General features: G+C 46.2%; 1 protein-coding gene across 2 annotated transcripts in view; it reads left to right on the forward strand.

The window, feature by feature from the left end:
- PODXL (podocalyxin like) overlaps window positions 1–25,492 on the forward strand; it is an 85,638-nt gene extending 60,146 nt beyond the window's left edge. The window contains exons 3-8 of one of the 2 annotated variants that reach the window (XM_079992760.1): window positions 157–470; window positions 834–905; window positions 13,183–13,339; window positions 14,908–14,969; window positions 17,332–17,499; window positions 20,204–25,492. In XM_079992760.1, coding sequence (XP_079848886.1) covers window positions 157–470; window positions 834–905; window positions 13,183–13,339; window positions 14,908–14,969; window positions 17,332–17,499; window positions 20,204–20,395 — 965 coding nt within the window. In that variant the 3' untranslated portion in view covers window positions 20,396–25,492. Of the gene's footprint in view, window positions 1–156; window positions 471–833; window positions 906–13,182; window positions 13,340–14,907; window positions 14,970–17,331; window positions 17,500–20,200 lie in introns of both variants that reach the window. The other variant, XM_079992759.1, reaches the window with a different exon arrangement.
- The last annotated feature ends 13 nt before the right edge of the window (window positions 25,493–25,505 follow it).

Below are 25,505 nucleotides of genomic sequence, written 5' to 3' on the forward strand. Positions count from 1 at the left end.
GGCTAACAACAAATTTAAAACACTTAATTATAAAAGCAGCATAAAATACAGTATAAAAACACGAATAACAATAAAATTCAAAAATCAATTAGATAATAATAATAATTAGGAGGGAGTGCTGATTTTCCTCACCCCGGCTTTTTTCTTTTTAAACAGGGAAGAGCCCAGGCACCACGCCAGGTTCAGGAGGCATCACCTCTGTTGCTTCTACAACAGAGAAATCTACAAACAAGGCCGTCGTCCCTGCTGCAACGCCCACAGAGAAGCCAAAGAAAGCCGAGTCAACAACGAGAACGGCGACAACGAAAGAACTTGGGGGGACGGCGGGCAGCACAGCCACGCATACGGCGGGAGCGGTTCCACCACCGCCCAGTTCAAGTTCTGGGACTTCAGTCACAAGGAAGACCCCCTCAGCCTCTCTGCAGCCCCCCGTCGCGTTTCCCGACACTTCTTTCGTAGCCCAGACCAAGGTACCCAGGGCTCAGCCCAAAGCAGTATATCCTCTAACTTTCTGCTTCCTTCTGAGGGAGTTTTCCCCCTGAGTGCTTTGGTTGAAGGTCTCCCTGCTATGTACAAGGCCAGAAGGAAGGCAGGTGAAACATTTCCGTTCCTTTCCCCCTTCAAATTATACACCGTTTTTGTTCCGCTTGCTCAGTAAAGTGCTCTCAGGACTTTTCTCTCTGGGCTCCACCTGCATTTCCCTGCAGAGCCGAATGAGGGTGAGGCCAGAGGTTTGCATTTGTGGAGAGCCTTTGTTTTCGTTAGAGATCCTGTTTTTTTTTCCATTCCATGGGAATTTGTTCAGCGTTTTTGTTGTCTGGTTTTTTTCCTAGATTGTTTGTGAAAAAGCGGTGCCACCAGAAGACCAGGCAATCATTTTGACCTTGAACCAATCCACGCCATGTGTAAGTACCTCCCAAGGAGTCTCTTATTGGTGGTCTCATATGATTAGAATTTTATGGAGCTTCTCTCCTTGGGGGAAAAAAAGCACTATTTATCTTGGGGTGATAAATAGTGCTTTCCCTTTTGGAGCCGTCATTTTCTGAAGACCCTCAAGTTTAAACAATGCTCAGCGTTCAGTTTCCTGAAATTGTTAGGCTGTGATAGCTCCCCGGTTGGTCTCATACTTTACTCACTGCTGCCGCCACCTGGCCACGATTCCCTTCTTTGCCATCTCCACTACCCTGGAAAAAGCAACTTTTCCTCTCTCTTTTGGATACAATTTATTAATTTTATGATAACAAAAATACAAAAAAAAAACAACCCCAAAGAACATCACAATCAAAATTATACATCTTAATTGACTTCCCTCCAACTTCAACTCCTGGTTCCATATTTTTTTTTTTTTTTTTACTTATTTATACACGTCCACATAATCTTACACTCTTAACTACCCAGTTTTAAAACCTTATGCATATTATTAGAAGTGACCTTTAAAAGGTCAGCTAACGTGGAAGTCAATACACAAAACTTACTGATTATGCCTGAACATTTCTCCTTTTTTTTTTTTAAGAAAAGGGGGGGGGGGGAGGAAATTGTCTGGTGTGTCCAGTATAGTTCATTAGTTTGGTTTGCCAGTCTCCTTCGTTGTCTTTGGCGGTGGCGTTTTCCTTCTATAGGGCTGCTCTGGTCTTGGCCTGGTATCTATTCTCAGATGCAGGAACCAAGTCCTTTGCATGGTAAATCCATTAAGTCCTGTATCTTCCAGAATCATAGCTTCAATTTTTTTAAATTTTATTTTTTTTGGCACAAGTTATTTTCTATATATATATATATATATATATATATATATATATATATAAATAAATTTTTATTAGGCTTTTTTTTTAACATACCATTTTCAACAGTAATTAAACATATTTTTACATCTTATTCAATTTTTTTGACTTCCATCAGTCCCGTCTGAAAATTTTCCAATCTAATCTCTTAGTATACATTTCTTATTTTCAGCACAAGTCATTTTCAACGTTTTCTTCAAATCTTCATGTATCACTTCCCAGGCTTTCTTAATGATTTTTCATTTCCACTGCATATGGTAGCCTCTCATACCCTTTAACAGCCCTTGCTGCTTTGTCTCCATCACCGTCAAAGCTTCCCAAATCAATTCACGCAGGCTATCATTTTTATATCGGGCCAAGTCATAGGCCTCGTCATAGCAGGGTATAAATAATAAATTATTATTACAGTGGCACCTCAGGTTACATACGCTTCAGGTTACAGACTCCGCTAACCCAGAAATAGTGCTTCAGGTTAAGAACTTTGCTTCAAAATGAGAACAGAAATCGTGCTCTGGCGGCGCAGCGGCAGCATGAGGCTCCATTAGCTATAGTGGTGCTTCAGGTTAAGAACAGTTTCAGGTTAAGTACGGACACCCGGAACAAATTAAGTACTTAACCTGAGGTACCACTGTATTATTATTATTATTATTATTATTATTATTATTATTATTATTTTCCACAAACTCACCCCCAGTGCCCCTTACCTTACCCCATAAAAAGCATTATTCAGAATACTGGCTTGCTCGATCTACTAAGGAAGATAGCAACACTATGGAATTTGCTGGGTAGCAATTAATCGCACATGTATGCAAAATCTAAGTACAGTGGTACCTCTGGATATGAACAGAATCTGCTCCGGAGCCCTGTTCAGATCCTGAAGTAAACGCAACCCACGTCTGTGTACGGGTTGCAATTCGCCACTCCCGCGCATGCGCATGATGTCATTTTGAGCGTCTGCGCATGCACGAGCAGTGAAACCCGGAAGTAATGTGTTCCGTTACTTCCGGGTCGCCACAGAGCGCGACCCAAACGCGCTCAACCTGAAGCAACTTCAACCCGAGGTATGGCTGTAGAACTATTTAGTTTATTTAAGTACGCAAAATTGATGAATGTGATATGAAATACTTTATACTTTATTATCACTTGTACAATTTTTATCCAGTGAGATTACTTGAGCACCCCCCACTCAGCTCTCTTAGTCTTAATTCCCCTTGTTTACTGACGCACACCCACCAAACCCAAAAGTCAGTTGCCCTCCTGTTATCTTTTCATTCATCAGCCTAACAGCCCACGGATAGAAGCTGTTCTTTACCCTGTTGGTACGACTAATCAGGCTTCTATATCTTCTGCCCGAGGGCAGGAGATCAAGAAAGTGCCGGCCAGGGTGTGAATCCAGTGATACCAGCTTTTCAGCGTTATTTGCATTGCTAGTGACTCCCTCCTTCCTGGCTTCCCAGAGGCATCAGGTCAGGGACAAGATGCTTGGCTAGATGGTCCTTTGGTCTGACCTTATGTTCACCCATGGAATATGCAATTGAGGATGCCAACGCAGCAAGTTCTGCAAGAATGTTGTTGTTATTTAGTCGTTTAGCCGTGTCCGACTCTTCGTGACCCCTGGACCAGAGCACGCCAGGCACTTCTGTCTTCCACTGCCTCCCGCAGTTTGGTCAAACTCATGTTCGTAGCTTCGAGAACACTGTCCAACCGTCTCGTTCTCTGTCGTCCCCTTCTCCTTGTGCCCTCCATCTTTCCCAACATCAGGGTCTTTTCCAGGGAGTCTTCTCTTCTCATGAGGTGGCCAAAGTCTTGGAGCCTCAGCTTCAGGATCTGTCCTTCCAGTGAGCACTCAGGGCTGATTTCCTTCAGAACGGAGAGGTTTGATCTTCTTGCAGTCCATGGGACTCTCAAGAGTCTCCTCCAGCACCATAATTCAAAAGCATCAATTCTTCAGCGATCAGCCTTCTTTATGGTCCAGCTCTCACTTCCATACATCACTACTGGGAAATCCATAGCTTCAACTATATGGACCTTTGTCGGCAAGGTGATGTCTCTGCTTTTGAAGATGCTGTTTAGGTTTGTCATTGCAAGAATACATGCATGTTAAGCTGTTGCCTAAATGAGGGGTAGACAGCCAGTCTTTCCCTGGTAGGGAGTTCTGGGAAACAGGGTGCCACCGCCCAAAAGGCTCTGCTCTCCGTAGTTGCCCTCTGCAGCATGCAGAGAGGTGGGATCACCAGCAAAACCCTCCTGAGTGGATTTTAACACTCAGGCTAGTTGGTCCCAAGCTGTCCATGCTAGCACCTTGAATTAGCGAGATCCCATCTCCTCGCCGCTCCAGATAGCAAACTGCTCGTGGCATTCTGCAGATTCCAGAAACTCTTCAAGGATTGCCCCGCATGCCACACAATTGCAGCAATCCAACTGGGTGCAGTTACAGCGGCCAGGTACCTATCTCAGCCATTGTATTTGCATATGGGAATAGATTTACATTTTAACTTGAAATGGGTGGTTTGAAAGCCGCCAGAACAAGCTCTGAATTGTCAGCATCCACTAAAAAAAACCCCATCCAGTTGGGATTTTTAAGACTTACTGTTTGCAGGGTGCATTCTGCAAAGTGCTTGATGCAACGCCCACCAGGTTAGTCCTACAATTCAACTAAAAATAGACAGCGGGTTAAGTACAGTCATGGGGGCCCCGAGTTTCCAGTACCCTCCCTCCTGCCCTTGTCCCTTGTGAGTTGAGTTGCAAGCATGTGAATCGAGTGTCTTTCAGCTCATTATGGCAGCTGTGATATCATCTTTTCCGGCAGCCAAGTCAGGAAGTCTGCAGGCCTGATTTTCGCAGGGACATAACCGTTGTCGGAAATAATCGCTAACGACAAGCGCCAATTACGTTTTGAAAGAGACCCTCGTGAAATCCTCCAGAACTGTCGAACCCCACAGTTATTTGGGGTGTTTTGGGGTTATTCCCACAATCACAATAGCAGTTTCCTCTCCCTCACCTTCCTTCGCTGCCTTGCAGGGAAAGATGCAGCTGTGAAATAATGGGTGTCTTCCGTCAGGCCTCTCTTAGGAGCAGAATCTCCCTCTCAGGAGGAGCAGAAATGAATAGAATAACCCTCCTTGGTCCCAGGTTGTTCTCAACAGACAACAAGACCCTCTGATGCTTGGAGTAGACAAACATGTCAATTTCTCTCAGTTTCTGGGTTTCTCCAGTCTTAATTTTAGTTTTCCTTTTTTAAAAAAAAAATTAATTAATTAATTTTAGTTTTCCACATATAGGTGTCAGTTTTGCAATGTGTTTTGTCTTTTTTTTTAAAAAAAAATGCCTCAGTGTGCATTTCCCCTCACATAAACATTTGTCTGTGCACGTTGGCTTGCAATATGCATTTTTGTTATTTTCATCAGTCTGAGGGGATGCGGGTGGCACTGTGGGTTAAACTACAGAGCCTAGGACTTGCAGATCAGAAGGTCAGCAGTTCGAATCCCCACGACGGGGTGGGCTCCTGTTGCTCGGTCCCTGCTCCTGCAACCTAGCAGTTCGAAAGCATGAAGTGCAAGTAGATTTGTATTTGTATCTTCCGGCGGGAAGGTAAACGGCATTTCCATGTGCTGCTGTAGTTCGCCAGAAGCAACTTAGTCATGCTGGCCACATGACCCAGCCAATAAAGCGAGATGAGCACTGCAACCCCAGAGTCGGTCACGACTGGACCTAATGGTCAGGGGTCCCTTTACCTTTACCTTTATGTGCACTTCCTCTTGAAATGTGGTTGGACATGCGCATTGCAAAATTTCGGTAAAGTGTTCGTTCTGAAGGATAGTTGCATTTCAGCCCCTGTGTCGTTCCAGGAAGGGCAAATTGGGTGCACGGCAAAAGGCAAACAGAGCCAGTTTTCCTCCCTTCTCCCAAGTCCTACCCCACATTGAAAGCAGCTGCAGATCATGCAGATCGGTGGGAAGCAATTTCGGTGGATGGGTCAGCGAAGAAAACCAAACCCGGATTTGGGTCTTTCCCAACACATTCCTCAAGGGCTCAGGAGACCCATTTGCCTCATTCCAAGTTCCACTTCACAAGAGTCACAAACACACCTTCCATTTGGGGTCATTTTCAACACTTGTTGCCAATGCATTTGCAACCTTCCTGCTCCTAGTAAATGCATAGGGTTGCTTTCTTGTTTAGTCGTCTAGTCGTGTCCGACTCTTCGTGACCCCCTGGACCAGAGCACGCCAGGCAGTCCTGTCTTCCACTGCCTCCCGCAGTTTGGTCAAACTCATGCTGGTAGCTTCGAGAACACTGTCCAACCATCTCGTCCTCTGTCATCCCCTTCTCCTTGTGCCCTCCATCTTTCCCAACATCAGGGTCTTTTCCAGGGTTGCTATTGGTATATAAAGTCCTAATGGCTTGGGCGCAGTTTACTTGAGGTATTGCCTTGCCCAATATATGCCCAACGAACAGCTCCCGTTTGAGGTAAAGATAAAGGGACCCCTGACCATTAGGTCCAGTCGTGGCCAACTCTGGGGTTGCAATGCTCATCTCGCTTTATTGACCGAGGGAGCCGGTGTACAGCTTCCGGGTCATGTGGCCAGCAGGACTAAGCCGCTTCTGGCGAACCAGAGCAGCGCACGGAAACACCATTTACCTTTCCGCCGGAGCGGTACCTATTCATCTACTTGCACTTTGATGTGCTTTCGAACTGCTAGGTGGGCAGGAGCAGGGACCGAGAAACGGGAGCTCACCCTGTCGCGGGGATTTAAACCACCGACCTTCTGATCGGCAAGTCCTAGGTTCTGTGGTTTAACCCACAGCGCCACCCGCGTCACATAATCCCTGTTCTGCATTTGTAAGGACTCAATCTTTTCATGTGGCATCACTTAACACTTTGGAACTCCCTGCCTGTTGACACCTGCCTTCACTATACTTTTCCCTTCAGGAAATGGCAAAGTTACAATGGTTTCCCTCGTCTGCCTAGTGACACCCAAAATTGGGTGTGGAGCTGACATTTGCAAGGGAGCCTTTTTCTGGAAGTTTTCTTATTCTCCTCCAAACTCTGCCCTGATAGATAAAGAAGATAAGGAATCAGTGGGAGGGTGAAGCATGCCTCTTTCTTATTATCAGCTGTTTCTTATCACCAAATGCCCCTTATGCCAATTTGCCATTGTACCTCACGTGCGTCTTTAGCCGAGCTAAAGGCTGCTTAGTTCCAGCCTTAAACTTGTGGGAATCGCAGATTACAGTGGTACCTCTGGTTGTGAACGGGATCCATTCCGGAGGCCCGTTCGCAACGTGAAAAGGCCGCAACCTGAAGCGCCGTATCTGCGCAGGTGTGTGGTGCGATTTGGTGCTTGTGCGCATGTGCAAAGCGCGATTTATCACTACTGTGCATGCGCAAGTGGCGAAACCCGAAAGTAACCCCTTCCGGTAGCTCCAGGCCGCCATGAGATACAATCTGAAAAAACGTAACATGAAGCAAACATAACATGAGATATCACAGTAAGATTCTCTCTTTCTTGCTGGGGGAGAGTTGTCTCCTGAGCCGTTAATGTACCAACCCAGTCCGAAAACCCAGGAACCAAATTCCTGCTATAACTCCAACATGCTTGGGGTTTGACGTCTGACTGTTTGGGGTCAGTGTGGGGGTTTTTCTTCCACCCCACCCCAAACTTTCTCTCTCTCTCTCTCTCTCTCTCTCTCTCTCTCTCTCTCTGTGATTCAGCATGTGTTTGGTGCTCGGTTTGTTGATTCAAGTGACATTACCTCATTCTGTGGAAGGGATGTTAGTTTTAGATTCCTGCTAGTGTGGGAATTCGATTAGCTCAGATTGTCCAGGCCTGTTAAGTCTCGCCAAAGAATGTGCAATGCTTGAAAGGCCATAGAGGGGTGCAAAGTGGATTGGGGGGGGGAGGAAGGGGTGGGGGGAGGGTACCCCGTGAGTGAACCGGACTGGCCTCATCCAGTCAGCGCAATCCCAAAGGAAGCTTCAACAGCATTTATGTATGTGGCCACAGCAGCAAGGATTCTCTGTGCAATCGAAGGAGGAGAGAACATCTTCAAAGGGACAACGGTTAATGAAAATCTTGGAATATGCAGAGGTGGCAGAATTTAAAGAGACAAATTTAGAATCTTTTCAGGAAAACTGGAAACCCTTTCTAGTCTATATAAAAAGGCTATTTCCCATACCTGAGGACCACAGCAGTGTAAGAAAATAGCAGAATGTATTAAGCAAACATGTTAGAGAGGAAGAAATTAGACAAGAAGGAACCTTAAAATGTATCTATATGTCATTTGAGTTAGAAACATCGGTGCCGGCTGAGCAGGAAGTCTCTAGTTTTGTTGCATTGGAATATACCATATTTTTCCGTTTATAAGACAGTGCTTTTTGCTAAGAAAAAATTAGGCAAAAATTGGGTGTCGTCTTATTCATGGATAGTGAATGCGGGGGGGGGCATGCGATTAATGGCGGCAGCAAGCAGGAGATTGGCAGTGGCAATTGGGCGGCCGATTGGAGGCTGTGGCGAGGTATGCGATTGGCAGTGGCTGTGGCAAGCGATCGGCAGTGGTGGGCAGGCGGCCGAATGATTGGTGGAAGCGACCTCCGCCGCCCCCCCAATAAAGGCTAAACAACTTAATTTCTTAATTTTGGGTTTAAAAAAAGGGGGAGTCGTCTTATACAAGGGGGTATCTTATACACAGGAAAATACGGCAATTGTCGAGTAACAAATGTAACTTTCATGTATGGAAAAAAGAATAAAATGTTATTAAATAAAAAAGAGCAAAAACACCCACTGTTCAGGAGAATCCTTTAAATAGTTGGTAGTAGCAATTCTGAGCATGCACAGAGTGCAGAATAAAATGTTATTAAATAGAAAAGAGCAATAACGGCCACTGTTCAGGAGAATCCTTTAAATAGTTGGAAGTAGCAATTCTGAGCAATGCGCAAAGTGCTTTCCCTCATAAATCAATGAGAGAGAGAGAGAGAGAGAGACCTTTCCCACCCCTTCCCTGTCCTGGTTTTCCTCAAACCCCCTTCCATCTCAGCCTGTCGTCTTCCAACCCCTTCTCCTTATCCTCACATTTTGTCCCTGAGCAGCTTTGTTTAAAATCCTAAATTTGCCACAGTGAGTCCGTTTTGACTGTGGAAAGGGAAAGGGATATGATCTAGATTATTTATTTATTTATTATTTTTTTGAGTGAGGGGAGGCAATGTTCAGGCGCAGCTCTGTTCTCCTCGAGACCTTGACCCCCTCCCCTTTAACAATCCATCTTAACAATGCCGTTCCACGCCCAGGGACCGTTCCTTCCTGTCTGGCAGGCCGCGGCGTCCTGTCCCCGTCCCTTAGCACCTCCAAAGAGTCTTTCTCCAAATATTTAGACAAAGCAGTGAACAATCCAGGACATCGATTTCCCCCTTCAGCCTTACCCACCCACCCAGGAAAAGAAAGGGAAAAAGAGCTTTGCTCTGCTTTCAGCTGCCTCAACTGGGGAGGAAGGACACAGACATTTTGCCCGCAGACGTAACTTGCTACCACATAAAGTGAGCTCTGCATTTGCAAAGAAAAAAACCCAATCTTTTAGTGTGGTCCCATCTATCTTTTGCAACTCCCAGCTTCTTAACATTACGCAGTTGCCTTGGTTGGTTCTGTTGTCAGTGCCTTCTGAACACTTCTTTGTATACCTACCCAGATAAATTTATGCGTATATTTATTTTGAAAACTATTCATTTATCTATTTTTTTATTACAATGGTACCTCAGGTTTCAGACACCTCAGGTTACAGATGCTTCAGGTTACAGACTCCGCTAACCCAGAAATAGTACCTCGGGTTAAGAACTTTGCTTCAGGAGGCCCCATTAGCTAAAGTGGTACCTCAGGTTAAGAACAGTTTCAGGTTAAGAACGGACCTCCAGAACGAATTAAGTTCTTAACCCAAGGTACCACTGTATTCTGTTATATCTGCTGTTTCATATATATATATATACATTTTTATTGGGGGTTTTCTAACATATCATTTCCAACATAACTTCTTGTCGTATACAATATTTTAGACTTCCGTCAACACCTCTGATGATTTTCTGTTCTTTATCACTTATTCTGCATTTCTTAATTTCTCTATTACTCTTAATTATCATTAACTAATAATTCTCCTCATGGTCTTTCTTGCAATATTTCAAATAGTCATCCTTACAAAACTTCTTGCAATCCTACTAGCGTAATCCGTACATTACAATTACTTTTCAAATAGTTCGTATATTTACTCCAGTCTTCTAAGAATCTCTGGTCCCGCAGGTTTTGAATCCTTCCTGTTAATTTATCCAGTTCTGCAGAGTCCATCAATTTCATCTGCCATTCTTCTTTCGTTGGTAATTCTTCTTGCTTCCATTTTTGTGCCAATAATATTCTTGCTGCTGTCACTGCATATAAATCCTGTCTATTAATATCATCTTAAATCTGCTGTTTCAAACGTCTGTCTTGATCACTAGTTTGTACTGTTTTATGTAAACCACATAAGGGTTTAAAAAAATAATAATAAGCGGTATAAATCCTACTAAATAAAAGAAATTGTGCAATCAAACAAAAAGGGACCACTGCGAGAATAGAATGCTGGACTAAATGAGCCGCAATCCTGGTCAAGCAGTCTCTTCTCATGTTCTTATTAACTGAAGCTAAGTGATGCTGGTACAACCTTGCGGGTTAAGACTGTGCCGTTTTAATGTGTCTGGGACACGGGTGGCGCTCTGGTCTAAACCACTGAGCCTCTTGGGCTTGCCGATCCGAAGGTTGGCGGTTCAAATCCCCACTGCGAAGTGAGCTCCTGTTGCTCTGTCCCAGCTCCTGCCAACCTGGCAGTTTGAAAGCACACCAGCGCAAGTAGATAAATAGGTACCGCTGAGGCGGGAAGATAAAAGGCGTTTCCGTGTGCTCCGATTTCCGTCATGGTGTCCCGTTGCACCAGAAGTGGTTCAGTCATGCTGACCACATGACTAGAAAGCTGTCTGTGGACAAACACCGGCTCCCTTGGCCGGTAGGCGAGATGAGCGCCACAACCCCATAGTCGCCTTTGACTGGACTTAACCATCCAGGGGTCTTTTACCTTTTTAATGTTTCCTGATATTGTGTATCGAGAGCCAGTGTGGTGTAGTGGTTAAGAGCAGTGGACTCGTAATCTGGTGAACCAGGTTCGCTTCCCCGCTCCTCCACCTGCAGCTGCTGGGTGACCTTGGGCCAGTCACACTTCTTTGAAGTCTCTCAGCCTCACTCACCTCACAGAGTGTTTGTTGTGGGGGAGGAAGGGAAAGGAGATTGTTAGCCGCTTTGAGACTCCTTCAGGTAGTGATAAAGCGGGATATCAAATCCAAACTCCTCTTCTCCCTCGCTTCACTGTCATTGTAGGATCAATTGGCATCTCAGTTGCCACTAATTGATACGTCTGACAGGCTGTGGTTCTCGAGAGACATTGTAGTGCGCCTCAGGGGGTGAAGTCAAGCCGGTGCGTCAGAAGCACCGAAGAGACCTCCCTGGGGCGCAAGCCTGGGCAAGTGTGCATGGAGGTCCAGACGACAAGACCCCTTTCTAGGCCTGCCTGATGGGGTCCAAAGATATTCCGCAAGGCAGTGGAGGGTGAGGATCCGTTCTGACTTTACATTCTGACTTTCTGGCCTCGGTCCTGTATACCTGAAGGAGCGTCTCCACCCCCATCGTTCAGCCTGGAGACAGAGGTCCAGCACCGAGGGCCTTCTGGCGGTTCCCTCATTGCGAGAAGTGAGGTTACAGGGAACCAGGCAGAGGGCCTTCTCGGTAGTGGCACCCACCCTGTGGAACGCCCTCCCTTCAGATGTGAAGGAAATAAGCAGCTGTCTTCTTTTTAAAAGACATCTGAAGGCAGCCCTGTTTAGGAAAGTTTTTAATATTTAATGCTGTATTGTTTTTAACACTTGATTGGAAGCAGCCCAGAGTGGCTGGGGAAACTCAGCCAGATGTGCGGGGTATAAATAATAAATTATTATTATTATTATTATTATTATTATTACATGAAACAAGCATCCTTGGACCATTTCAGAACTGTAGCTTCCTTGAGGCCAGGCTGTTACCATGTGGACGGAGGAAGGGAGAGTCGGGTTTATTGTGATCCTGAGTGGGGGTCCACGCCCTCTCTTGCATTCCTTTTTTAGGGGGCGGAAATGCGACCTTTGCAGGGGTGGCAGAAAGCAGCCCCTCCCTTGTCCCGCAAGGAGACCCTGTGGGAGTTACTATTCCTGTCGATCTCCCAGCTGCAGGCTTCAGATAAAGAATGGCAGGGGACCAGGCGGAGGGACAGAGGCTTGTGGTTTTGAAAAGAGGCGGTTTTTGAACTCCTCACTGCCTCCTGGACTAAGCAGCCTGAAGAACAAGGGGAGATATTGCTGAGAAACAGACCTTTCCCCCCTAGAAAGGTCACTTTGGTTCTGCTTAACACAGTGTTTAACACCCCTGGAGGCACACTCCATTGTCTCTCAATAATAATAATAATAATAATAATAATAATAATAATAATAATAAACAATTTATTATTTCTACCCCGCCCATCTGACTGGGTCACCCCAGCCACCCTGGGCGGCTTCCAACAAAGATTAAAAATACATTAAAATGTCTCACATTAAAAACTTCCCTGAACAGGGCTGCCTTCAGATGTCTTCTAAATGTCAGGTAGTTGTTTATTTCCTTGACATCTGCTGGGATAGTGTTCCACAGGGTGGGCGCCACCACCGATAAGTCCCTCTGCCTGGTTCCCTGTAACTTCGCTTCTTGCAGTGAGGGGACATTAAGCTTTTAATGTTTGATGCATTACTGTATTTTAATATTTTGTTGGAAGTCACCCAGAGTGGCTGGGGAAGCCCAGCCAGATGGGCGTGGTATAGATAATAAATTATTATTTTTTATTATTATTATAAACAAGTTTAGATGGGAGCAATAATGGAATACTGAATGGTATAGTTTTTGTAAAATATGCAGGGATTTATGATATGTAAAATGAACCATGGAAAGAGAAGAAGGGAAGTCATTGATATCTTAAGGATGTAAAATGAGTATTTTAAATTGCAAAACACAAAATTTAATAAAAAATTATATTTATATAAAAAAGAAAGGCTCACAGCATTAACATTGCGAGTCTTCTCATGCCATGCATTGGAAAGAAGATTTTCCTGCAGCAGCTAGGAGACTGGAGAGCTGCTACAGTCACTTGGAGGCTTCTCATTCCATTGATTCCCCGCCCCAGTTTCTGTGTGAACCCCACACTTTTCTCTGCTTTGAAGATCATGATTGACGCTGCCCCCGTGTTAGGAAACGATTCCCACCAGGGTGGCAGCCGCCAGCAAGTTTGCCCTAGGCAAAGCCCTAACCGTGGCGAATTTTGTTCTTCCTTTCTACAGAACAGTTTGGAGAAGAGCGCCGCGAAGGAGCCTCTCTTGAATGTCCTCTGCAAAGCGGTGAAGCCCACCTTTAACCAGAGCCGGGATGGGTGTTTGGCGAGGCTAGCTTCCAAAGATGACCCCAAGTACTTGGCTGTCCTCGAGGTGGCTGTGTTGAGTAGGTACCACATGTGTTGTTGGGAGCCCATAGGGCAGCCTTCGCTAATCTGACACCCTCCAGATGTGCTGGCTGCAGCTGCGGTCCAGAACATATGGAGTGCACTGGGATGATGATGTTTTCCCGTGAGTAAGAACTAGGAACTTACATACCTGTTCTCTGCTGCCCTGGTAGTTGCAGACCAGTCTAATAATAATAATAATTTGTTGTTGTTGTTGTTTAGTCGTTTAGTTGTGTCTGACTCTTCGTGACCCCATGGACCAGAGCACGTCAGACACTCCTGTCTTCCACTGCCTCCCGCAGTTTGGTCAAAATCATGCTGGCAGCTTCAAGAACACTGTCCAACCATCTCATCCTCTGTCGTCCCCTTCTCCTTGTGCCCTCCATCTTCCCCAACATCAGGGTCTTTTCCAGGGAGTCTTCTGTTCTCATGAGGTGGCCAAAGTATTGGAGCCTCAGCTTCAGGATCTGTCCTTCCAGTGAGCACTCAGGGCTGATTTCCTTAAGAATAGAGAGGATTGATCTGCTTGCAGTCCATGGGTCTCTCAAGAATCTCCTCCAGCACCATAATTCAAAAGCATCAATTCTTCGGCGATCAGCCTTCTTTGTGGTCCAGCTCTCACTTTATTATTTGTACCCCGCCCACCTGGCTGGGTTTCCCCAGCCACTCTGGGCGGCTTCCAACCAAAGATTAAAAATACATTAAAATGTCACACATTAAAAACTTCCCTGAACAGGGCTGCCTTCAGATGTCTTCTAAATGTCAGGTAGTTGTTTATCTCTTTGACATCTGATGGGAAGGTGTTCCACAGGGCGGGCACCACTACCGAGAAGGCCCTCTGCCGGGTTCCCTGTAACTTCGCTTCTCGCAGTGAGGGAATCACCAGAAGGCCCTCGGCGCTGGACCTCAGTGTCCGGGCAGAACGATGGGGGTGGAGACACTCCTTCAGGTATACTGGACCGAGGCCATTTAGGGCTTTAAAAGTCAACACCAACACTTTGAATTGTGCTTGGAAACGTACTGGGAGTCAATGTAGGTCTTTCAGGACCAGTGTTATATGGTCTCAGCGGCTGCTCCTAGTCACCAGTCTAGCTGCCGCATTCTGGATTAATTGAAGTTTCCGGGTCACCTTCAAAGGTAGCCCCACGTAGAGCGCATTGCAGTAGTCCAAGCGGGAGATAACCAGAGCATGCACCACTCTGGCGAGACAGTCTGTGGGCAGGTAGGGTCTCATCCTGCGTACCAGATGGAGCTGGTAGGCAGCCGCCCTGGATACAGAATTGACCTGTGTCTCCATGGATAGCTGTGAGTCCAGAATGACTCCCAGGCTGCGCACCTGCTCCTTCAGGGGCACAGTTACCCCATTCGGGACCAGGGAGTCCCCCACACCAGCCCACAGGAAACCTTTTGCCCAACGTTGGACCCGAACCCGCAACCCCAAGATAGAGAGTCTCATGCTCTTAACAACTGAGCCGAGTGTGTTGCTATTCCACACAGTTTTCTGCACCGCCTTAAAAAGGTAAATAAATAGTTTCTATTCTCCTCACCTTTTGTTTCCTTCTGTTAGCAAACTCTGCGGATAAGGAGCTGTTTGAGTCTTTGGCGGCCAAGATGGAAGAGCTGGAAAAGGTAAGGAGGATGTTTGAGGAAGTCCCATTCCTTCGGTTTGTCGCCTTTTCAGTCAGGCATCTTCAGATCTTTAGCTTGAAGTGTTGCTTGGCAACCGGCCGTCGCCAACTGGGGTTCAAGGACAGCCCTTCAAGGTGTGTTAGGATGAAGGATGCTTTGCGGAGTGTTTCTCACTCTGAAGGAGGCATGGAAGCAAAGCAGTTGCCCAGATGCGATACGATAATCTTTATTGTCATTGTTCTCTACAGAACAACGAAAAATCTACATCAGACATTCAGAAACCAACAAGCCTGCTATCCCAGCTATCCCAGCCTGGTTAGTCCCCTAAAAACTCTGATACCCCATAATTAAATACAATATACTCCCACAGAGACCTTACACTGCGTTTAAAACCAAAATCGCATTTGGATAAAAACTGTTTCTCAGGCGGCTAGTCCTAGTCTTTATAACCCTGTACCTTCTTCCAGAAGGCAGAAGCTGAAAGAGATCATTTCCGGGGTGCGGCTTAGTCATGCTGGCCACATGACCCGGAAGCTGTACGCTGGCTCCTTTGGCCAATAAAGCGAGATAAGCGCCACAACCCCAGAGTCGGTCACAACTGGACCTAATGGTCAGGGGTCCCTTTACCTTTTTAAGCCCTGTGAAATTAATGGACCTAGTTCATGTTTGTCAATTTCAGTGGGCCTACACTTGAGCAAAACTTAGTTGAATAACACCCAATGGCGTTTCTCCCCTCCTCTCCACACACACTTAAAAAGGAAAAAAGAGCCTTATTTAATACGTTTGCATCCCAGTTTTCCTCCCAGAAATGCAAAGTGCACCATGCAAGGCTCTCTCGCTCCAGTCATTTTGTCCTGCGGGGTGGGTTAGTCCGAGAGGCAGTGCCTGGCCCCAGGTCACCAACTGAGCTTCAGGGCTGAGTGTCAATTTGAACACAGGTCTCCCCAAGTCCCAGTCCAATGCTCTTCACTGCTGCAGCCATTGCAACTGCTCATGCAGCAACCACAGCAGACCCCCTCCATCAAGTTTGCATTTCCTGGGCCAGGATGCCCTTCCTGCTGGTCAAGGAAACGCAGCTGGCAGGGTGGAGAGCCTTGATGGGGTCATTGTGTGAGCAACCACAATGGAGCTTTTTTAAAAAAAAAAAAATGGCGAACACGGTAACCTTCCTTCAGTCATCTCATCTTCTATTTTTTTTTATAAGATATTTATTGAAATTTTCAAGAATAATACAATGTAAAACAAAAAAAAAGGAAACAACAAAAATAGAAAAACAAAAACAACTAAAAACACATATAATTTCCAATTACTTATTTTCTTTTAACTTATTTTCCAGACCTCCTCGTACCTCCCTTTCTTATATTCCAGTTCAAATTATTAATTCAGCAAATCCTCACCATTGCCCTTTACTTATTTCAAAACCTTATTTTCCATATCTCTTAAGCATTACAGCTGGAAACCACTTAATTTCTATCCCAGTCATCTCATCTTCTAAGTCAGATGATCAGCCTGGTTTTTATTTAATAATTTTAAAAAGTCTTTTAAGAGACAGACCCCCGCTGTCTCCTGAAAGTAGTAAAATCCCACTCCCTCCGGGGAGGAACACTCCTGAAAATTGTATTTATTCATTGCATTTATATGCTAGCTTTCTCTCCGGGGAGCTCCATTTGGTTCTCCCCCTCAGTGTCCAGTTTAGGGTGGTGGTGACTACACATAGGGTGCCAATCCAAGGGGGCGCATAATCATCATCATCATCATCTCTCTAATACTTCAAAAATTAGAGTAAAAGAGTTACAATTAAGTAAGAAAAATGGCAGCAACCAAAACAGGACAGGACAGGACAGATTCAGCAAAAGAGGAGGGTCCCACAAAACAAAGATAACTGATGTGTGTTTCCAACGCTCTTCCAGAGCTGTACGAGGAAGATGCTAAATGCACTGATGTGGAGCGGAGTTTTCACAATTTAGGGGTTTCCACAGAGAAAATCCTCTCCCAGGCCATTATCCCCCATACTTCCAAGGGCAGGAACCAGACACAGAGCCCCTCTGCCCATCTTAGGAAGGTCAGTAGCCATGCAGATGGCATTTCAGATATTGGGGGCTTAAGTCTTTTAGGGATTTAATCACCTTGAATTGGGTCATGGGACAAAGTGGCCACCAGCGTAGGTGTTTTGAAACAGGGCTTTTGCTGTCTTGGAACCCTGGCCAGTAATTTGGCCACGGCGTTTTGCGCCCGTTGACGTTTTCAGGTAAGTCTCCAAGGGCAGGCCCACGTAGCTTGCATTGCAGTAACCCAGCCAATGCCCCTCTCTCCGTGGCAACTCCCCTGCTCCCAGCCATTCACCCCCCTCTTCCTTTGACAGATTGGCGTGAAGAACATCACCCACGGCGGCAGGAGCAGGGACCCCGACATAGAGGACCGCTTCAGCATGCCCCTGATCATCACCATTGTCTGCATGGCTGCCTCTCTGCTACTTGGCGCTGCTATCTACGGCTGCTGCCACCAGCGCCTCTCCCAAAGGAAGGACCAGGTAAACAGGCTTTTTGAGTTTTGCGCCATTAAAATGGACCTTGCAGGAGTTGTAGGGCCAAGCTTCACCCCCCCAACCCTTGAGTTATCCGCTCTGAGCCAGGGTCATAGTTGTCAAGCGTCCCTTATTTGGCGGGACAGTCCCTTATCCCAGGGCCATGTCCTGCTGCTGTCCCTTATTGATGATGTCCCTTAAATAAGCTACTGAAGGCAATGGGGCCCTTTCTATGTCCAGCTGTCCTTTGTCAACAACAAATTGTTGCTGTTTTTTTGTGTTGAATATATGCTATATGGTAATTTATGGACCTAATAGGTATCTAAAGCCATTTGCATGCAACAAAATATGTATTTTATCAAAGTAATTGTTGATCCCTTATTTTGGCTGCTGATTCCTTATTTTTGAGGCTGCTGGTCCCTTATTTTCAAATCTGTAAGTTGACAGCTATGGCCGGGGTCTCCCATATCCCGCTTCATTTGCAGACATTGGCAGTGCTCACCCTAACCCTCTGCATTGCAGAGTGTCAATTTTGGGTGTCAGTAGCCTATCTGCCACAATTTGCAATGCGTCAGTGAAACAAAACAGCTCAGGCCCCGTAAGCGCAGCAGCTCTTCCCAGTAAGTTTTGCCCCAATGGACAGTGGCGAGGACCAAAAGTCTCTGCCTTTCCAGAGTCGTCTCCTCACCTGGGTCTTTCCCAAGCAATCTGAGACTCATGTGCTGCCAAACACAGCAGTTCTTTCCAAGAATATCAGGACAAAAGGAATGAGGAGGTGGAAGGGGAGCAGTTTTATTAACAAATAAACAGCAGGCATGCAAAGCATAAACTAAAACATACCCGACAGGGGCTACCCAATCTCCCCTTCAGCTGCCCGGAGCCCCAGGTAGAGCAGCAGGAGAAAGATGCCGACCGTCTGTCTTCCAGCATCAGGGCCTTTGATCTGGGCAGAAGCTCCCCAGACCCCTCCCACCTATGGCTTTTATAGCCTGCCTTGATGTAATCAAGTGCACCAGGCATTACTCATGATTAGCCCAGGACCCTGAGATGGAACTAATACAAAGCGGCTGAGAGTCTCCCACTACCTGCAGCCGGGCATCCAGCCAGCACTTGCAACACAGAAGAACCCAAGAAACTCCCGACAGGTGCGTGAAACACAAGAATCAAACTGGGGATGTTAAAGGGAAAGGGACATGCCACCGAACTCCTCGAAATACAGTTTATTGGCAAAACCTATTTGGTGTTTTGCAACTTTCTGACTAGTTGCAGGACCTTAGCCAGACCTAGCAGAGTCAACGCAGAATCCACGGAAGCAGTTGGCGACTTGGCTGCAGACAGGATGGACAAAGCAGGAACCAGGAACTTGTAGTTAGGTGTTTATTATATACAGTGGACTATTTATAGGAACAGAACACGGATCTTTTGCTAGCTCTCTCATACATGACTCACAACTCCTACACTCACACACAGAATTCTGAACCTCTGAATACTGAACTGACACATTCCAGTTAGTAGGCCATTAATTATCACTCCTTTGAGAGAGCTTGACCAATCAGGGAGTTGTCTCCATATCTCTGTTATCACCAGGCAGACTTACTCCTTCAGATTGCCTTCTGGCTGTCTGCCAAACCTTAATTGACTCTGTGTGAGTAGCTGCACATACACAGATTCCCAACACAATTGTCTTCTGCATTTCCACTACACTCATCACTTTGTCTCTGCTCTGCCCTCTTCATACCTCTTCTGGTCCTGGGAGACCAGGGAGGAGCAAAGCTGATCGTAGACCCTCCTGGCATCTTCACCAGCCTGACTCATCTCTGCCTCTTCAGCTTCTAATTCTCATTCTCGACTTCTCTCCGCCACAGACTCTCCCTGCTCACTAAGCCCTGTTGCCTCGCCAGCTTCTGACACCACCTCCTCCCAGCCTTCTCCCTCTGACCACTCATCATTCCCACCACCACTCTGAGCCTTCTTCCCTTGGGGGTTCCCCAGCTTCTGCCTGCTACCGCTCCTCTACATCCAGCAGGAGTTTGGACTAGGTGACCCCTGGGTTCCTTTCAACTCTGTGGTAAACTCTATTGGATGCGGGTGGCGCTGTGGTCTAAACCACTGAGCTTCTTGGGCTTGTCGGTCAGAAGGTTGGTGGTTCAAATCTGCACAATGGGGTGAGCTCCTGTTGCTCTGTCCCAGCTCCTGCCTATCTAGCAGTTCGAAAGCATGCCAGTGCAAGTAGATAAATAGGTACCGCTCCGGCGGGAAAGCAAACAGTGTTTCCGTGCGCTCTGGCTTCTCTCACGGGGTCATGTTGCGCCAGAAACGGTTTAGCCATGCTGGCCACATGACCCAGAAAGCTGTCTGTGGACAAACACCGGCTCCCTTGGCCGGTAAGCGAGATGAGCACCACAACCCCATAGTTGCCTCAGCTTCAGGATCTGTCCTTCCAGTGAGCACTCAGGGCTGATTTATTTCAGAATGGATAGGTTGTATCTTCTTGCAGTCCATGGTACTCTCAAGAGTCTCCTCCAGCACCATAATTCAAAAGCATCAATTCTTCAGTGATCAGCCTTCTTTATGGTCCAACTCTCACTTCCGTACATCACTACTGGGAAAACCTTTACCTTTACCTTACCGCAACTCTATGGTTTCAGCTTTTTTCAGTCCCTGTTCATATGTCTCCTACCCAAACCCCCCGGTCCCCGCCTTACAGCAGCGCCTGACCGAGGAACTTCAGACGATGGAGAACGGTTACCACGACAACCCGACCCTGGAGGTGATGGAGACCTCCTCAGAGATGCAGGAGAAGAAGGTCAACCTGAACGGGGAGCTTGGAGACAGCTGGATCGTCCCCATGGACAGCCTAACGAAAGAGGATCTGGAGGACGAAGAGGACACACATTTATAATTGTTTGGGGCTTTTTGTTTCGTTTTTTAAAGAGAGAACAAACTTTGTGCTAAGCAAAAATTTCGAAAACACGGAAAACTCTAAACTTGCAGCCACAAGTGCCGACGTGCAGAAGGAGCCTGGCGGTTATTGGGCGAGAGGATTTGTCAAGGGGCATCTGCCGTGGCCAAATCCTTTTTGTTTTGTTTGTTTGGTTTTGTTTTCTAAAATCCCATTAGCTTTCTAAGCAAATTCTATGTGTTGGTGTGTGTATATGTGTACATATATATATATTTTTAATGACTGTGCCTCCTATTTAAGTGTTGAGCAGGGCAGACAGGAGATTCTCCCACTCCCTTCCCCCTCCAGATGCCAAGAGACCATGAGAGCAAGGCTGGATGTACTGCTCATTTTAACAGGAGCCAAGGTTATATCCTCATGGCTGCAGAGAACAAGGTGGGAGCGCCTGTTCAGAGGACAGAGTTGGAGCTTAACTTCTGCCCTTTGCAGGCAGCATGACATGGCATCGCTCCCTCACGGTTAGCGGCCACAGGGGGGCGCATTATGCAAAAACTCAACCAGATATGCAAATCCCGAGGTGCATTGGGCTCCAGCGTACAGGAGACTCTGAATATTGGCAACAGGGCACAGCTAAAAAAGGCTGTCTCTCTCTACCTGCCCCACCCCAGGTCGTTCTATCACCCCACTTCTTTTCTCCATGCATTAAAAAACATTCTCCCGATCTTCGTAGGTCAGGATCAGGCCATTAACTAGCCCGTTCCAGTACGTAAGCTTTTTGCAACAGCTGGCGCCTGCAGTGAATCTGTGCCAGCCATGCAAGGAGGATTCAGGTTTTTTCGTTTTTTGCGTTCTTCCTGTAGAATGCAAATTTGGGGCCAGGGTTTTTGTGTGTGTGTGTAAGAAAGAAGCACCGCAAAACCCAAATGGGCTACGACTGGAGCATTAGCCCAGCGGCACAACTTCAGATTTCAGGAGACATATTTGTATGCAGGAACATAGGAGCTGCCTTATACTTGACTAGAAGACACTGGGCTCATGTAGCTCAATACTGTTCTACACTGGCCGGCAGTGATTCTCCAGCGTTTGACCAGTTTTATCTGGAGATGCAGGGCATCGCACCTGGGACGTTCTGCATGCAGAGCAGATGTCCCACCGCTAAGCTGTGGGCCGTCGCCTTGTACATGGGAGCAAGGCAAGGCTCGCAGCAAGGTTTATAGGCCCACTTTGAAAACTGTTCCAAGGCTAAATATCAAAAAGAAAAACAGAGGGGAGGATATAATTTGCACTGAGCTAAAGGAATCAGCATTAATCTGCGCACTCCCCCTTCCAAGAGCATCTCATGTTTTTTTCTTAATAATAGCTATAGCAATATTTGGTCAATGCAGGTGAAACAGCCACCTGTTGCTTTTATTGAAAGAGAAGGAAGGTGGAGGGTTTTGTGCCTTTGACATGCATGGTTGATCCATAAAACCATTTAATGGTGCAGTTTAGGGTGTAAAGCTACTGAGTGAGCTAACTTGCATGTGCAATAGGGGATCTTAGCTGTGGGGTCTGAAACAGTGGAACGTTTGCAAAGGGAAGCTTGTATCTCTGTGGAAAGGGAATTGCCCAAAGCCTCGTTCGGCTCTTTCCTGCTCCCAAATTACCACATTGTTCTTGCCATGCTTTGGAAAGCATGACCTTTCCAAAGCACCAATTAATTTAAGTCTAGTTATTGGATTCCATAATCATCAAAAGAGATGTTCTTAAGGACTTTACACAAATCACCGTGGGCAGAAGGAACCAACCCTACAACTGTTCTGAAGCCATCGTACGTTGCTTCTTGCACATTTGATACAGGAAAGTTGTCGAGAACATCTCATCATGCTTTTCGAGATAAGTTATAGGAACCGAAACAGCTAAAAAAAAAGAGAGACCCCGTCATAGTCCTATTCAGAAGGCAAAGATTAAGGATGAGATAAAACATGCCTTAAGTCCCATTAATAAATGACAATGTGATGGCTTTTGATGAATCTGCCCCTTTGTCTTCCCTCAGCCGCGGGACCTCTGAGGAGAGACAAAGGGAAGATGGGTGGATCCTTCGATATTTCCTTCCCTCCCTCTTTTTTAAAAGCAGATTTATGACAGCTGTTTGGATTGTATCTTAGGTCAAATATAACTTTTTGGAACCCACCGTCAAAAATCCGTAGGTCCCTAATCCATTTGAACAGGAACTCCCAACTCCCAAAGATTGGCAAAGCCACTCTCTGGGCAGGAAATGTAAATTTAGAGGCTGTAAATTTAGAGTCTCTTACTGGCCCGGCTTGAGTTCAGCGCAGGAGGAAGCGTTTGAATGTCAGAGTGCTCCGTCCTTGCATCTTCCTGCAAGGAGATTCCAGGAACAAGGGGCTTCTAGCAGCTCCTATTAAATACCTTGCCTTTGCAGAAAAGATCAGCGTAACATTTTCCTATCTTCATCGATAAATACTAGAGTGACTCTGTGTGGCTGTGCCACACTGATTTATTATTTTTAAATAAACTATTTCTGGCATACTGCTATAGCCGTAAGAAAATTAATGTTGTCTTGTACGCTCACACCAAGGTCTCTTCTTAAGAGACTGGCAACTGGAAGCTTTGAGGGGGCCAAATATGGCAATACGTCCCCTTATTTCAAACTCTGCCTCCATCACTCGCCCACCCTTCCCATTCCAAGCAAAGGGCTTCTGAGACCCTTGATTCTTAGTGCAGGGCTGCTAGTGGATGGAGAGGAACTTCTTCAGCCAGGTGTGTCAAGAGGTATAATAATAATAATTTATTATTTATACCCCGCCCATCTGGCTGGGTTTCCCCAGCCACTCTGGGCGGCTTCCAACACAATATTAAAATACAGTAATGCCTCAAACATTAAAAGCTTCCATAAACAGGGCTGCCTTCAAATGTCGTCTAAAAGTCTGGTAGTTGTTCTTCTCTTTGACATCTGGTGGGAGGGCGTTCCACAGGGCGGGTGCCACTACCAAGAAGGCCCTCTCCCTGGTTCCTTGTAACTTGGCTTCTTGCAGCGAGGGAACCACCAGAAGGCCCTCGGCGCTGGACCTCAGTGTCCGGGTAGAACGATGGGGGTGGAGACTCTCCTTCAGATATACTGGACCGAGGTAGTGATGGCATGGGGGAGATCAGAGTGTATTTGTGCGCAGCTCAGATCTTTCAAGTGGGTACCAGCTCTGGGCTGGGGCAGTGACATCAGTAGCCCACTTACTTCACCCTCCAGAGAAAGCGTCGTTTCCCCAACAAAGCGGCCAAAGCTAATGTGTCCCTCCAGGTGTTGCAAGACTACAACTCCCATCATCCCTGACCATTGCCCTTGCAGGCTGGGGTTGATGGGAGCTGGAGTCCAGCAGATGTGCCACTGGTTTATCTCCTAGCTGGTACTGGCACCCGACTTGTCTCGAGAGACAATGGAGTGCACTTCTGAGGGTGAAGTCAAACCGCTGTGTTAGCCGCACCAAAATGACCTCCCCAGGACGCAAACCTGAACAGTGTGCATGGAGGTCATGGGCTACCCAGATGACAAGACGCCCACCCTCAGGCTGGCTGGTGTGGTCCAAAGGTCATAGAAACATAGAATTGTAGTGTTTTTTGGGGGGGACCAAGGGTCATCTAGTCCACCACCCCCAGCAATAAAAGGTGCAGCAATAAAACAGCTCGCACATTTGCAAAGCTGAGCAGGATTTGGCATAGTTTCACAGTGGATGGGTTGAGATTCCTGTATCGCATAGGGTTGCACTCTTTGATTTTATGAGTCTCCATCCTTAGAGGAAAGCCTTCCTATTGTATTATGTGCCTTGGGAGCAGCTGTGGTGCACATTAAGGGCAAAGGGCTCCACCAAAGGACAAAGGGCACTTTGTTATTGTCACCATGGAAACGGAGGGCGTTAGAGAGTCCTTTGCCTGTTTGTCAGATCTTCAGAGTAAGTCAAGAGATCAGGGATTGGCTTACAACCCTCCTTTTTAATATAATGTAGAGCAGACCTATTCAAACAACCAAAAAATATGCACCTCTTTCGGATAGTGGGTCAGGGAGACAAAATACGAAAGTATTGCAAATAGATTCCCCCCCCCCCAGTTACTAGTCTGTGGAGATATAAGACAATCTGAAGGGGACGGGGGGCAGGAGAATAGAATTTCTTGTCACTTCCCCAATTTTCTTCCTCTACAACTAGACCATCAACAATTCAGTGCCAAAAAAAGTTAGATTGGGTTATTTGGTTATGTTAGTTGCTCTGCTCCAGCTATTTTTCAGGTGTGCTGTTACTCGAAAGGGATGGGAGGGTGCTTTAATGTGTTGCAAAGGAGACCGAGATTGCAAAAATAAGTCACACACACAAACCTGATTCATGCAAATGAAAGATGTGAACTTCTGGTTAAGACAAGGACCCAAAAGCGACCGCAGAGTTTAAATTTTGAGAATCCTAACAGGAAACACTAATTACCCCTTCAACATGGCACTACGAAGGTACTAGCAACTTGGGAACACTGCTAGATCCTCCAATTGCCCAGTTTTTTATTGCTGCTACTGCAATTTACTATTTTTTGTTAAATCGTACTTTCTGGTGTATGAGAGGCTCCGGGATTCTGATGTCCTTATGATTTAAAACCACACTGCGAAGCAGGTTATGGGGAGAGAGGTGTGAAGATGTGTAATATCTATGTTATTGATATGTTTGTAATGACAGAAAAGAAAGTTAATAAAAATTTATTTTTTAAAAAAGTGGGGGGGGGGGAGAAGGCAGAGCCACCCCCAGACTTGACACAGAGTCTCCCACACCCAGAGCCAATGTGTTTTCAACTGTACTCTGCGGGTCCTCGATGCAAGTTTTCGTTTGCAAATGGACTGCAATGTGCGCCTAGCCCCTTTCGGTTGTGATAATGCGTCTGAATGCTACTTTTTATGCACTGTGCAGCTTCCTCAGCGCACACTTAGCTGCGCTGAAACAGGAGTCTGATATACACTGGGATTTTAACAGAGGAACTGGATTGTAAAGATTATCGTTGCATTTTCCTACAAAGTATATTTTGAAGACACCACTTATTTCTGTCAATAAAAGTTTCTTTTGTGAAGGGCTGGTGGCCC

Source organism: Podarcis cretensis (genome assembly GCF_951804945.1).
Source record: "Podarcis cretensis genome assembly, chromosome: 10".
NCBI lineage: Eukaryota > Metazoa > Chordata > Lepidosauria > Squamata > Lacertidae > Podarcis > Podarcis cretensis.